The following is a 16,723-nucleotide window of genomic DNA, read 5'->3' as shown; positions in this document are numbered from 1 at the left end:
AAAGACTTCTCTGACAGTGTGTGAATCATTAGTCATTGTATTCAATGTGTCCCTAGTAGACTGAACACTTTTTTTGATATGGGATAGGTTGACAGAATCTTTCTGAAATGTAAGGCTCAAAATTCCAATCACAGTAAGGACATCAATCAATAAGGCAGTGAATAGCAGAAACAATGAATTGGAGACAAATTTCAACAGCCCATCAGCCTTTCCCCCTTTTTTGTCACTTGCAAGTGCCAAGGCAATTGGCTCAAAACTGATGAAAATCATCTTGACAGCTGATTCAACCGACAACCAGCGAACAGATGTAGGCTCAGTTATTTGTTTTGCCTTCCCATTCAACAGAGTTTGAATTTTTCTAAGTTTGTCATATCTCACACTAGAGTCATTAAAGTATTTATACAATGAATGGATTATATTATGATATTCTTTGCAATATTCAATATCTCATTCTCTGCCTGCTTGAGAAGCAGCAAGATTCAATCGATGTGCAACACAATGCACTTGAACAAGGTTGGATTTCTGGCTTTTAATTTTGCACCCAACCCGTTCAAACGACCGGTCATTACGGCCGCCCCGTCTGTTCCCAGTCCATATATTTTGTCTACGGCCGCGTCACAGATTTCTTTCCTAGTCAAAAATTCAATCAAGGCGTTTTCGATCCCTGCAGCAGTGGCAATTTGCTGGTTACCGAGGAAAGAAACATTCGCCTCGCCATTCTGAATATATCGAACATATATGGCAAGTTTCTTATGAACGGTTATGTCACAAGTCTCATCCAACATTATACCGATGAAATCACGTGCAAGTTGCATATATGCTATCAATCAGGGACTTCTCGATCACACGTTGAATACACTCTTCAAACTCCATAACTATCTGAGGACGTTTGTAATATTCAATGTCTAAGCCGTTCAGATTCTGTAGATGCATGATGTCAGTGAATACATCGCACGGAAGGTCACGTTTAGCAATCAGGTAAACAGTACGTAATTGTGCAGCGTACGCCTCGAGTTCGTTACTCATACCCTGCACCTAGGTACCTGCCGGTCCTCTGCAGATTTGCGAGCAGTAGTAAATTGTGACCTCAAGCTTAGGATTTTAGCACTTGTGAGATGACTTTTCGAGTCCTGATGACGAGTGAGAGTTGAATGTTGAAAATTAGAACAACCTTCCGTGAACGGGCATGTAACATTCGATTTCAAACATACATCGCATTCCATGACGTTTCGCTCTTCAGAATATCGAAGCCATTTAAATCTATCGAGCCAACTTCTGTTGAATGTTCGTAATTTTGCTGACTTGGCCGGGGGATCTGATGTATCAGTATCGCATGGCGTAGCTGCTGTTTCGGCCTCGACCGAACCTACATCGTGCTGGTTGCTGCGGCCGTCGAAAAACTTTCGCAGATCGGCTTGTTTGGGTATTTGACACGACCCGCCATAATGCATAAATATGTATTGATCGCCGCAAACAAGAAATCGACCAATTAAGAATCAGTTTACATTTTGAAAGTCACTTTTTACGGTAGTAAAATTTGTTTCCGCGGGTACCATTGGTCATCAAACAGTGGAGGCCAATGTACTACGGAGCATTCTATTAAAGTATGGGGTCGGTAAGGTTTACTGGGATGTGTTTCACGTGTTCAGCAGCTTCGCGAGATATACACCAGCAACAGATATTTGTGCGTCCGAAGGGACGCGTAGTTTAGTTTTTGAGGGGTCCTGGGTCCGGTTTTATGCGTAAAGGACGCAGAAATGCGCGTCATGTAAAACCCTGATTGAGCGAGAAATTCACTGAGTACAAATGTGAATAAAACTTAAAACATATTTTGCCACAGCTTAGAGAACAACTACAGTAACAAATGAACTTTTATATGGTAAGATATCCCACTGATCAAAAGAAAGCTAAACACTGTTCCGGTGACTGCTCAAAGTATGGCATATTCCAAGTTTTCGCTTGCAAGTTGTTTATAGAATGGTTGTGTAAACACATTCTTTAAACATCTAAACGCAAATTCAGAGACATTAAAGTCTGGCGAGTACGTAGGAGTGAATATGTACTCGATCCTAAGATATCCAGAAACTCTGACAAAACTGCTCCTCCTCTTTTATGGTGTGTGGGGCAATTATCAACTACAACGACGTCACCTGAGAACAGTGCTGGGACACCGTTATCCATAACTGTGGACGAAAAATTGTAGAAACATGTCAGTGTTGGATGCACCCCGAATGACATTTGTATGTGAAACACCAAGTGGGCTTATCATAAAACTCAATGTAAAAATTGCACCAGCATTGTACCTCTGAATTTCCACTGCACAAAGTTAACGTGGAGAGTGTCCATAAATTATATTTGTTGCTTGTAAAGTGAAGCCACTCTCGTCAATGAAACAAATTCTCATAGGATCAATGTCAGCTATGGCATCAAGGTAACATGTATACAACTGCATACAGAGTGGACAGACACAATGGAGAGAGGTTCAACTTTTAATTCATTAGGACAGTAAAAGAAAACCAGGCGCTTTCACGGTACCCTTCCTTATCATGACCTGTTGTGCTTGTTTTGCCCAAAAGTACTCGTGGCCATAACAAAAAATATTGTGATAGAGAGCTGTTCTTTTTATCAGTGTAAAATTAAAAAAACAACGTAACAATTGAAAGGTTGTCACTTTGCATCGATGGCAAATTGAGGAAGGAAAGGGTTGTGATGAGTCAGCCAAGACGCTTAGCAATCAAATTGAATAACTATATATGCAGAAAAAGACGGCGATGATAAAAGTGACGTAAAAGTTCAATTGAAAAGCTGTGGCTCTATGAAGGGACGGCATGGTGGCTATCTAGCAGTTACGTGATGTGACGGCGACATGCGGTGATTTTCAGGCCCGACCCATTGTGAATTTTCAGCCGTACGTCAAGTATAATGGACGTTTATAGTATTTGATAAATTAAATATTTCTAAGTGAAAAAGAAAAACCGTGGAAAATAAAAAAGCTTGCAATCAACTCAAAATCCTGGGTGGTTACAAACAACTTTAATTAATACCAGCTGTCCTTAGATTATATGAGGTCCGGAAATAACGAGCTAAACGAAACAACAAGACATTGATTCATTCGAAGCAGGAATAAGAGCCGTCATGTTGCAGAGAAAAGTGTTCCCAGAGTTAAGCTGGGTTTTACTGTCTTTGAATAACTATCATAATGTTGTTATCCAAGGAATGATCAAGTGAGCTTGTTGACGTGAAAGTGCACTACAGCTACCACAATCAGGACCGATGTAGGATAGTTGAAATGGGATACAGGGATATGTGTTTAATGGATTTCAATGAATTTTGTAACACGCTGAAGACCGAAGTGCCGTACCTCTGTCGACTGAACCTACTTTGCGTAAGTTTAAAGGATGCTGAGGGAACGTATGTTGATATGTTTGACGACCGAAGTTTCAGTCGCATGCAACGATTTTGAAGCAGCAACACACCCGTTGTGAATGTCAAGGTGGACGAGGGAGCATTGCCTGCACCGAGACACATTTCCGACACCGAGGCTCTCCCACACATTCCACGTGCTGGTAGGATGAGACGCGTTTAACAGACAGAGTATGCAACCAACGATGCCAATGTGGAAAAGAAGCGGAAATTATACTTGAGTCCCACTGAAATAGAGCTAAAGAAAAACACAAGAAGAAGTCGAACTAAAATGCGCTAAAGAAGAAGAGTTGACAAGGAAGTATCAGGAAATGGAAAATCTGTACAACCCGAAGGTGTTCCGAAACACGTCACGAAAAATATGCCGAAATTGTCATCAGCATTTTGGGCATACCAAGGCCAATTGCCCCTCAGACCCTTGTGATGATATCTTGTTGTGCGGTGAAATAGACATGCATGCCGAAAGTAAGAAGGAGTTGACCACTTTAGCACAATTAAAACTGAAAGCTGAAAATGCTTTGAAAATTGCCAAGACAGAACTTGAAATAAAGCGGAATGCAGCCGATTCGATATTGCAACACTTTTGAAAGCCGTATCCACTCTTTTCTTGTTAATAGTAATCCTGACAAATATTTCATCAACGGTCGCATGAGACAAGTCCTACTAAATGCTGACATCACTCTCTTGCGTGGTCATTTAATGGCGGTCGTGTTCCTGATGACGTTGAAGAAGTTAGTCAGGTATGGCCTGGGATCATTGAGTCACGATTGTCACTCACGCGCAACAGGGAAGAAAAACAATCATCTATTACGCCGAACCGAGTACAAAAATTGTTGGAAACTCGGGGAATTTCATTTCCGAGCAAACTGGCAAAGAAAAAACAAGCTGTCGCCACTTGTGTTTCACTGCAAAATTTTCACTGCAGAATTATTGCCAGATCTGCCTCTACATTCAGTGCACCCAGTATACCTGTGAGCAACAATGAACGCATGGACAGATTCCCGAAACATTACCCCATGCAAATATTGCCATATAATTTTTCACCGCAATCATACTTTTACCAACAATGACCATATCAACATCATTCCGCACTTTATTCTAAAAATGTATCCATTTCCTTCCCTTTATATTCCATCGCATACAAATACTGGTCAGACTTTCACATCGTCTGCCCAGCCTACTGTCGCCACTAATACTTCTTTGCCTTTGCCTTCTGACTCCCTATCTCCACCGCCACCACCACCGCCACCACCACACTCGCCATGAGTTTGCGAGTCCATGTAAATTCATGAACTGTCTTTCTCCAAAACAAATTCTTTGAATAGATAGATAAGTAATGTTTTTTTCAACTTAGCTTCCAGGGTTAACATTTTACTATGGTCGAACACTGAAACCATTGTTTCATCATGTTTGTTTTTTCCTCGAGCGATCTAACTGATAGTTTTTGTGGGTTTTTTTATGTCATCGTCAAAAGTACATCAACTCATGTAAACATGAAAGTGACGTTCGTTCATTGACATTACCTTTAATTTTAATTCAGGTGACGTCACACAGATGAGAAGTCGAACTCGGGCTATTTTTGATCATTACTCCAGTAGTTATGAGCAACCCCGTCATGACAACTGCCCCAAGGGCGCCCAAAGCTGGTGTAAATGGCAACAGGATAAAGTGACGGGAAAGAATACATACTGGCCCCTGAAACGCCCGCTTCCTCCGGCTATCATCAATGCCGTCCAACCAGGCATCGATAAATTGTCAGACAAGATTCTACTGAACAGAGCCGAAAATTGCTATACGCAAAATCAAAACAAATCTCTGCACAGTATAATGTTGACCCGGTTGTGAAAAGAAGAAGGCCATGGTTGGGATGAGATTTGGTTTGGGTTGAACATGGTAGTCGCGCAGTCCAACTCTGAGATGACGCACTTCAATGCAAAGCTGTATGCTTCATGTGACTTTGAAGTCAACAACCTGTCGATGAAATCGTGGTTAGGTCATGATCAAAAAAGAGTTCAGAATGCTGAATACAAAGTTGCCAAGCTTGGGTTTCGAAGCGCAAAGGAAAAAGCTTAAAAGCTGTTTATTTGACAAGTTTGTAATCACCTTGTGATCACGACGAGGCAAATCATGTTTGCAACCTATGAAAGGACATTCATGAGGAGTGTGTAGAAACTGAGAGACACTATAAAGATAGGTAGTTGAAATGGAAAAAATATGCAAAATGGAGTCGACATGCCGTATAAGTGGCCATACACAGTCTGAAAGATAGGGTAATGAACATGGCCACGCACATTCATGTATAGCGATGTAATATTTTTGTATTATCTTCTGTTTTGTTAAAGTATTTCAAAACCCAAAGTGAAATGTATGCTTAATTGAGCGTACATTTTAATATCATTTATACCATGGCTGGCTAGCGTTCTCTAGTTCAGCGTTGTATCGGTACAAAAAAATAATAAATCGGACACAACGCGTACTTCATATTGTATGTCACAAGACAAGTTACTTGAATTCAAGAACAACGTAGAAAAAAGTTCAAAAATAGTGACAACATCACTGTTCGCTCCCATATAGTTATCAAAACAAGTCAAGAATTGTATGAAACATGGACATACATATACAGACAGACTGACATACACAGACTGGCACAGAGTGATGACATTGACCCCAAGTGTGCCTTGGCCCATGAGTGTCAGAGAGTGATAAAGATATAACAAACAGCTGAATGTAATGATAAAATAGTTAAGTATAGGCCTATACAGGCACTGAGAGTGAATATGTTACAGCGATTTGATTAGTTTCTTTTCCTTTTCTGCTTCTGTGATAATCTTTAAGAAAATCAATCTGCAAGGCAGTTTTATGTATTGACAAATATGTTATCTTTTAACAGCACACAGTAAACTGTTCTTGATTTTTCATTTACAATATTTGACATAGACTTAATTACATAACATGCACCAATGTTTACACTTTGCCCATACACCAGATACATGGAGAAATTTCAACATACAATCATCAACTCAGAAACCCTACAGGGAAAAGTAAACATTGTTTTCTTCCAGAACAGCTGCTGCATCCACATCTGGAACAACTTACAAACTTAACCAATTACACAAGGATGATGACACAAGAGATAAAGTTAAACTGTGGTGAACTTGACTATTCCTTTCAAATCCTTACCTAACTTGACATCTTAAACTAAAATAGACTGCATGGTTAATTGTGCACAAAAATACATCGGGGTGGACCATTTGATAAGGGATGGTGTCTGGAAGATTGATGAGGTACATTGTCTTTTTTTATCCGATCCATTGTACATTCTTTTTCCCCCACTCTCCACCTTTTCTTTTTGTCAAACCTTCTCTGGCTGAATTTTTTATTGGCATTTGTTTGGAATTTTTTCAAATCTGCCAGGATTTTTTTACCGCATTTCAACACCAAATACAGTTTACCATATCAAATGCTTACTAAATCACCACATTATGTACTCTTAGTTCCAGTAAATATAAAATTACCAAAAAAATCTTAAAAATTCAAAATGAAAGACATCTCAGTAAAACTGAAAGTTTCGCAGAGTTGCCCCAAACATTCACAATTCCAGATTTCAACTTAATTTCAATATATCTTATTAACAAAAACCCTAAGGACCGGTTTACTAAATATCAAAGCAATCAGACTGGTAAATTTTGTGAAACAAATTTTTTGACCAAAAATGAGAAAAATTGCCCCCCAAAATACGAAATTGCAGATTTCTTCCTAATTTTAAATATATCTAATTAACATAAACCCTAGGAACCTGTACACTAGATATCAAAGCTACCAGATTAGAAGTTTAAGGAGAAAAATTTTTTGACCAAAAAGGCAAAAATTGCCCCCAAAATAAAAAAAATTGCCAGTTTCAACATACCTTCAATACATTATATTGAGGTTAATCTTAGATACATGTATACCAAATACATGTATCAAAGCTATCAAATCAGTAGTTTTTGGATTAAAAAAGTTTTTTATCAAAAATTGGGAAAATTGCCCAAAATTACAAACATGACAATATCAATACAATTTGTACAAGCATGACTTAGGTCATTCTGAGGAACATGAATATTAAGTTTCATAGCAATCAGATGAGCGATTTCAGAGAACAAGATTTTTTGACTAAAAACGGAAAATATACCCTAAAATACAAACATGCAAATTTCATCCCAATTTTTGCACACATAATTTAGAATACCTAAAGAAATCTGCATACCAAGTTTCACCAAATCTGACCAATCCCCGAGTTTTAGCCATTGCAGGATTTTTCCTTTTTCCCCCTCATTTGCATATTTTTGGCACTGACATGTTCATTTGAACAAATTCACATCTCCACCCCTAGGTGCACCTGTACACCAATACTAAGACAGTAGGTGCTACGGTTTAGGAGTTTTTGATGTGGACGGACTAACAGACATACATACATACTTACATACATACACACAGACGCCATTTTGCCACCTTATACGAATACCTCCCATTCGCATATATACATATGCATATATGGGAGCGTAAAAATACGAAAGTATTTACGATGTCATTGTAAAGGCAAACTCTGTGATGGCGACCATAAAAGTCTTGCAGAAATAACATCAACACAGTCTTCCATGGTAGCTTCGTAGGCCTTCTGCAAATAGGGAAATGCAAATTAATTCAGACCAGTGTTATAATTATTATATTTGAATAGACTATATATGTACGTCCATATCAATCATATAATATCTCAATTTTTATCATTTGTTTGTTTATTGTTCAATGTTCATATTGTATTGAAATGTGTCCCGACAAGCCATGGCTAGGGCACTATATTCTGCTGTAAATAGACCGATTTAAGCTGTACACCAGTGTTCAAATCTATGATTTCGTGGTTGCCGTCCTAGTTTAAAAACGCAATTTAAAGTGACATTTGGGAGTATAGTAACATGTATTTTTGTTCTGCAGATGTGTAGTCCAAATATATTTCAATATATTACATGAATGGAATAAGCATGATATTACATGTCACAGCATTCTAGGGCAATAATTTTCACAGATACACAAGCGCCACACGGGGCTAGCTGTATTGAGTATCAATGGGCCTAACGTCCTTTGCCTATAATAATTGTTTGTTTTATAACACCAAAGTAACTTTGTAATGGTTTGGTGTATAAGATGCATCGTATTCTGTTCTGCTGCAGTTCTACATATGGAATAGAATGGAGGTATATACTTACTGACAATCTTGGAAAGCTCGAATTCCAGCAGTTCTAGCACAGGATATGGAATTCATGATGAAATGTTGTCTCTTGCTCTGTGCATTATTGGGTGTATCATGCAAGTATCTTGCTGAAAAACAGCCCCCTAAGGACTGTACCATTATAATTTTGTGGTGGATGAGAAGTGTGAGGAGCTGCAAAAAGGGGGTCAGATGGATGCTATGTTGAATGGAAAGACGAAGGTTCAGAGGTTTCATTGAAATTCCAGGATGAATTATCAATCACTTTTCCAGAAGGCAACAGACGAAACCGGCCGGGTGATTAGAGACAATGGACGCCACTTACCAAGGTACTACGTTGTAGAAAGCAATGCCAACTTTTAGACTTAAATTAATTTGAATGATATAATACCAAAAACGGGCTTTTTTCAAAAAAAATGGGTGAATATGGCTTTGCTATAATCATTGTTAACGTCTGGAGGGACAAGGGGGAAGGGTTTAGACCTTGACATGTATGGGTCACCATGCGTCACCAACCCTACCACTTGCTGGTTGCATTTGAGACGTAACCTAATCTACCAACTGCCCTTGTTTACCGTTATCTAAACAAATTGCATCACCCTTTCCACGTCATTATCCATGCGCATATCATGTGATCAAAGCTATATATAGTCCACTTCAACTTCTTGTTCACCACCGCAAAATTTCACCATGCCAAAACGAAGAAAAGCAAGGACAAGGACAGTAGAAAATGTATGGGTTATAGGGGTTTTAACATTGTTTTGGGTGGGAAATACGCCATCGAAAAAATCGTGCTGGCAACATGCAGCTCCACCTTACTATACCGGTACTCTTAAGTTTGATATATTTCAATATACTTGGTTATATCACTGTTAAAGACAATATACCTTTCTCTTCTTCTTTTTGCAAGTCAGGTTGTTCCAATTTTTGTCCTGATTCACCAGGTTTATTCTGCAGTTCCTTGATCAGCCTTTCCTGCTCTTCAAGTTGAGACTGCATTTTCTCTCTCTTCTCACGGTTCTTTACTCTTTGACTAACCATTGCCTTCTCAGTACTCTCTAGTTTCTGTGTCAGTTCCTTACATCGTTCTTCCAAAACAGCCTTTTCTCTCTTGGCCCCATCTAGCTGAGATTCTAAAATTGCCCTCTCCGGCTCAGGTTCAGATTGTTTTCCTTCCAATGCTAACAGCATAGAAAAGTAAAAATATACCCAGATAATAATGGTAAAAGAGTCATTCCACAGTAAAGTGCAACCACTTTGTGACAATAAGGTCAAAAATAGGGCCGTTCGCAGTTTACGTCACTGTTCTCTCATTAATATGCAAAAATAAATATTTGTCCGCATTTTCATATAACGCTTTTGAAAATTACGCATGCAAGAACGACGAAAATACATCTCAGTGGGTGACTGCTGGTGTAACAATGAATACTAAAAAACATATTCACGACTCTGAGTACTAGCTGCAAAATCGGCCACGTATGCAACATTGATAAAATTTGTCCGCATTTCAAGCTGCGTGTGCGATGTCGCGCGCGTACAGCTATATTTAGTAACAAACCTGTAATCGTGAACAGCGCTATTGGCGAAATTCATTAATCTGAATCTAAAAGTTGAGTGGGTGGACAATACTACAGGTGTGTCATCTAAAAATATTTTTTTAAGATAAATAATTTCTTTGTTTAAGGAGGAGGGCAAATTGTCGCGGCAACAGTAACGTGTGTAACATGGACAGACATGACATTGTATTGTATTTGATCACATGTATGCCATTGTCATCCCTGTGCCAAGTTTGAAAGAAACCCATTAGTCTACAAGAACTAGAAACACACTTCAGAAGATATTTTAATCTTAAATATTATCAGAAGAGGAGGATATCTGATGCAATGTTATGGCAACTAGCAACGTATGTAACATGGACAGACACTGGATTGGCTTTATACACAAATTGTGTGTGTTCCAATCTGAATAAATGTACTTGATTGATTTATATATGTATATGTCATGACGAAGTTAAATACCTCAGAATTATGAAGTGAATTGTTATAAATTGGCTCTGTGGATAATCATATAGACAACAGAGGGAAGACCCCTGTATTGTCTATGGGATAACGTATGTAACATTGGACAGACATCATCAGTTCTGTCCAATTTTTTCATAAACGATATGGGCATCTGAGGTGCATCAATAGTTGTAAAGAAAGCTTTCAGTAACTTTCTGATACAGATAGAATTGTCACACTAAAAAACAAATTAACATTATTCTATCCAGTATTTAATTAAACTACAATTACTTCCACGTGCGTAACACCGGTAACGCGTGTAACAAGGAGGACAGACATCCTGCCATTCAGGTGCTCTCTGTAATGGTGGCCATTGGTTTATATTCAATTGCGCCATAAAACATGAAATTTAGGGCACCCTCAAATGACAACATTTCAGCAATGCATACCAAAAGAATTTTTTTTTAAATCTTGATTTTGGAAATGAGGTAACGCGAGTAACATGTGGACAGACGCCTTCCAGAAATATTTTTAACTGCAAGAGAACCCAAGCTTCAATAAAGACAGAATAAAGAATGATACATAGTGGAAGATTTCATTGTTAGTCAAATGTATGAGTGGTTTGTTGCAGCTTACAGCCTTCACTATATTTATTGTTCTCATATTATCAATTCGCATAGAGTTGGACAGACATAGTTACACGCATTGCCAATATTTTTTGGCATAATATTTGGCCCTTTCTCCAGTGTTTTTTTTCCAAGAATAAATTTAGTTCGTAATTGCTTATAATACATTACTACTTTGCATTTGAAATCAATTCAAATAGTATCAATATTGTAAATATCCCTTCCTAATGTAACAGGGGTACAAAATGTCACAAAATGGTGAGCAAATAGAGGCAATATTTACAAAGATAAAAATCTATAATTTTTGTTGAGCTGGACATACAGCTTTAATATTATTTTTTATATATGCTCATATGTAGTACTTACTAAAAATAATATCATTCTGTGTGAATGCTGTTATCATTGAAAAAGCTAGAGCTCCAAATTGGGAATGTCAAATGTTGCGCTTTACTGTGGAAAGACTCAAAACAATTTAATGAATACCTGTATTGCTCATACTGGGACATTGTGAATGTATTATATTCAGAGAATAATATTCTGTTGACTGATTGTTTATTGTTGGTGTTGATATAGCTTGCCAACTCGCTCTGTGCAGGCAAGCTCCTGCAGCAGGATAATCAGCAAATTGTTTGTGTGAGCTGGGTGACTAGGTAAGCAGTTAACTTGGCTGAATTGGGAAAGTGGAAGCCAAAAGACGAGTGTTGGGACAGGCACATATCAGTGACAATGTTCATGCAAATCACACAATATCTAATGGATAAACATCATTAATATCTAACATTCAAACTACTCAAATCACACTCATGGTTTCAAAACCATTGACTGTCATGCCATCAGCTGAGATTTCTTTGTAATCCAAAGGGTAGACTACTTCAACAATGTAGCTCTGTAAAACCATGTCACTACACAGGATTTGAACAAAACAATTAATAAAAGCTCATAATGAACAAAACTAAGAAGTAACACACTTAGAATAATTTTAAGGAAATAAAACCATGAATTATAGCGAAAAGTAAATATTTTAATAAGTGGGAAACATGTCGATTGACTAGAAGTTAACTACTATTAATCACTAAATTAATACACTATGTAAACAAATAGAAGTCTAGAATTTGGTTAGGTATATGTGTCATTGCCAGCCTGCTTCTTTTGGTTAGGTGTGGGTAATTTGGGCATCTATCCTTGAAATGAGCCAGTAAAAAGTGATTTTGCAAGGCCAATGGTAGCCACATTCTTAAAATGGTTACTTGGCATAAATAACAAAGTTGAGTTCACTTGAGCAGACTTGAAGGAAAGACCCCCATGAAAATGTGTGGAGAAGGGTGGCGAAAGCATGGGTGATGGTGATGCTTGATTACAGCCTAGCCTCATTGAGTCTTCTGGTTGGAGTTATGACACAGGGTGACAGAAATGGCTGTATTGCCTTAGCATTGAATGTTGAAAAATGGTTGTGTATATTTCATGGGATAGTCACTATGCTTGGGATGCATGACAAAGAAGTCTGGTGTTTGGTATGTGTCCTAATATACGGTAGGACTGGTAGCAGTCACTGGATTTCTTGCCAAGGGTTTCTATGAGATGATCAGGAAGGTGGGCACTCACTGCTGTGGTGGCTGTGTAAGTAGATAAGGGCAAACCATTGATATCCTCGGGGTGGGGGTCTGGAAGATTTCCAACAAAAATATTCCAAATGAATGTCAATGAAAAAATTCAGCCAGAGGGGCTAAGGGAAAAAGATGGCTCAGTGAGGTTAAAGAAATAAATCAAAAGTTACTTTCTGGGACACATTTTTTTATTCATCCAGTTGCATTTTGGCGCGCCTTTAGGAATCGTAGCTATTATAATGATAACACATATTTTTCAGAGCCCCTGAAGCACAAAACTTTAATGTATCAGACATACATATATCAGAGTTACCTGTATGTTTAAAATTTTTTGGCATGCCCTTTGAAGACGTTACTTAAAAATATCAAACATATTTTTCAGCATGCCCTTCAGTTGTATGACTTTCATATATCATACATATATATATGAGATATCTCAATGTTTAATATTACATGCCTCGTATATCGAACGTCGCACGCTCCATAGGATTCAATGGTAACTCGTCGATGATTTCGTGGGCTGCATAGTCATCATGGGACTGAAAGTGAACCGGAACCATTTTCAACTTCACCACTTTTTGATGTAAAATGTTGAAATTTCATGTTTTGCATAGAAAATCCAGTTTTTTGGAAAATTTTGCAGAAAAAAAAAGATAAATCACATAACAGTGGTATATATATATCATTGTGCCAGTCAATGATGAAAATCGTTCCATTTTAATGGATTTTCGTCTAAGATGGAAATAAAGCATTTGATTATCATTAGCTGTGGAAATGCAGCTATCTGTTGGTGGGGTAGCATGCGTCGCTACGTGCCATGCCATGCCACGTGCGTGCCACAGATAGCTGTGGGCCAACTAGCGAGCGAAAGTGGGTCTATCACGACGACACCACATGTATTGGATCTTTGAACGGCAAAATAAACCAAAGTGAGTGTAATTCAATAAAATGACCTGTACCTGCCTGAACTCTGATTATTGTTCATTCCCTAACTCCTTTTGTGAACAAAATCTCTGGTTTGTTTACGTAATTCAGCTGATTTTCCAAGGAGTACTCAAGATTTTCACTCCAGCAGCGAACTTTGACTTCTATTGATAAGCTAAAATAAGGACGTCGCGCCTTCAAACGTGAATAGCGTGACGGCCGGTCAGAGTAATAATCTTGAGTACTCCTTGGAAAATCAGCCGAATTACGTTACATTATAACATGTTTCAACAACTAAAGAAAAATTCACAACTTTATATTCAGAACAAATATAGTCCAAATGTAATCCATGTTTCATCAAATTTGATACTGTGGTTCTGGAGATAGCCCACTGATTAGGAAAGTTCACTAAATTTGCTAATTAGCAATTAATTCCCATCACACTGCTAATTCTCCTTGTAAATTTATATGAGACTATGTGCAAAAAATCTCTACTAAGTTTCATCAAATTTGCTGCAGTATTTCTAGACATATCAAATATTCATCAAATATGCAAATTAGCAATTAATTGATGCAATACTGACATATCTCATTGAGTACTATCAGAGCTTTGTGTGATGAACATCTTTACAAAGTTTCATATATCAAATATTGACCGTTGGCATAAAAAAATGTGTTTTAAAAATGCTACCAAGTGGGTGTGCCACTTTAAGGTAGAGATTTAGTTTGACTATTTGAGATTCACTTCAAGACCACAACAATGAGAATTTTGCTCAGTGAACTTTGCAGCCAGACAAGGACTCACTGTCAATCTGGACTTAATGCCCCGGATAATGTAATTCTGGAATTTGTGCCATCCAGCTAGGTCAAGTGCCCTTACTTGTGATTTTTATATTTCACTTGACTTGTTATTAGTTTTAATACACACTTTAATGAAAGTGCTGACTTTACCACCTTTTATATTGTAACAACAACGAAAAGTCAATGTTTTTCATAGTATCATAGTTTATTCGCTAATGTATGTTTAAAAGTAAAAATACACCAGAAATCTCATTGGCTTGTGCTCTAAACCACGAAGAATACAATAAAAACATTTTCAATATAAAAACAGGATCAACAAAACACCGATAAGATACAACACTCAATAAAAAAAGTTACGAACATCTGGCTAAAGGGTCCATCCCATTCAGTTGACGGACTGCTGAAGGGTAAAAACTTTTCCTAAGACGTTCTGATTTTGCTGCAATAGAGCGGTAATGTTTCCCTGACTGCAAAGCGAAAACTGACCAAAGGCAGGATGGAAGAATCAGATAGAATAGAATTTTTCTTCTGCATCCTAGATCTGTAAAGGTCATCTAAATGAGGCAGATTTACACCAACAATGTGCTCGGCAGAATGTATCGCTCTGTTTAATAGGCGACGATCCGCAACAGTAGAACTCCCGTACCAGACAACAATGGAGACTGTCAACACACTGTCAACAACTGCCCGATAAAATTTTATCAGGAGATCCCTTCTAAGACCGAAGCCCGCCAGCCTTCGTAAAAAGAACAAGTCATTGACAATGACATAGTCCCCACTTGTAAAAGGAGTATTAGTCTTGATGGGGCAGGGAAATGTGGTCATTAACCTTTTCAGGCCTAAACCCCTATATATAGGGGTAGCTCTGGTAAGTTACCAGAAAGTCAGGCCCGAAAGGGTTAAGAAGTATCACTGTGTATAAGTGTATAAGTTCACATCTATGGGCACATAGGTTTATGTCATTTTTCCCAATTTATAACAAGAGGCATGTCTAAGTTATGGTTCTAAATCGGGAAAAAAGATCAGACCTCTAGCTGTGTTGGCCAGCCAAGAAATACATATGTGCATAATAAATGAATACGAGATGTGAAATCTTAAGGTCTAATATCCTATCAAAATTGAAGCGTATAGAACTTGTGGTTACTGAGTTATGCATATATATGTATAATCAAGGTCTAAGGTCATCAAGGTCACGTGACATTTGAAAAAAAATGTATTGCTAAGTTATCCCTATATACCAAAAATCAGACCTCTAGCTCTATTGGCTCGCTCAAAATTAGATATGCGCATAATTGATGAGGTAGAGTATGTGGCGTCATAAGGTGTCCAATCATACCATATATAAAAATGTGTAGCACTTGTGGTTACTGAGTTATGGACAAATATGTATATTTGAGGTCAAAGGTCATTGAGGTCATGTGACATTTTGTCAAAAAAATTGTATTGCTAAGTTATCCCTATATACCAAAAATCAGACCTCTAGCTCTATTGGCTTGCTCAAAATTAGATATGCACATAATTAATGAGGTACAATATGTGGCGTCATAAGGTGTCCCATCATACCAAATATGAAGGGTGTACACTTGTGGTTACTGAGATATGCACAAATATGTATATTTGAGGTCAAAGGTCATTGAGAGTCACGTGACATTTTGTCAAAAAATTGTATTGCTAAGTTATCCCTATATACCAAAAATCAGACCTCTAGCTCTATTGGCTCGCTCAAAATTAGATATGTACATAATTAATGAGGTACAATATGTGGCGTCATAAGGTGTCCCATCACACCATATATGAAAGGTGTAGCACTTGTGGTTACTGAGTTGTGGACAAATATGTATATTTTAGGTCAAAGGTCACCGAGGTCACATGACATTTTGTCAAAAAAATTGTATTGCTAAGTTATCCCTTTATACCAAAAATCTGACCTCTAGCTCTATTGGCTTGCTCAAATTAGATATGAGCATAATTAAGGTGGTTGGAAAGGCTAGAGCGTCAGTTATAAATTTCAACAAAACTATTAAAATATAAAAGTAGTCAACATTCTCTGTGGAATAAAAAAAAACTAGACATTTGGGCACAAAGGCATTGCAGAGTTAT

General features: G+C 37.8%; 1 protein-coding gene and 1 pseudogene across 1 annotated transcript in view; one reads left to right on the top strand and one right to left on the bottom strand.

Annotated features, from left to right (window-relative positions):
• LOC139123704 (ubiquitin-conjugating enzyme E2 Z-like) overlaps nucleotides 1–16,723 on the top strand; it is a 585,434-nt pseudogene that overhangs the window by 374,713 nt on the left and 193,998 nt on the right.
• The window catches only part of LOC139123887 (DNA ligase 1-like), a 122,969-nt gene that overhangs the window by 8,209 nt on the left and 98,037 nt on the right, over nucleotides 1–16,723 (bottom strand). Inside the window, exon 9 of the mRNA XM_070690038.1 lies at nucleotides 9,556–9,849. Within this exon, the coding sequence (XP_070546139.1) occupies nucleotides 9,556–9,849 (294 nt within the window). The remainder of the gene's footprint in view (nucleotides 1–9,555; nucleotides 9,850–16,723) is intronic.

The sequence above is a fragment of the Ptychodera flava genome, assembly GCF_041260155.1.
Source record: "Ptychodera flava strain L36383 chromosome 23 unlocalized genomic scaffold, AS_Pfla_20210202 Scaffold_23__1_contigs__length_28996876_pilon, whole genome shotgun sequence".
NCBI classification, from domain to species: domain Eukaryota; kingdom Metazoa; phylum Hemichordata; class Enteropneusta; family Ptychoderidae; genus Ptychodera; species Ptychodera flava.
Note: the sequence above shows the minus strand (reverse complement) of the source record. Positions and strands in the feature narration are given on the sequence as shown.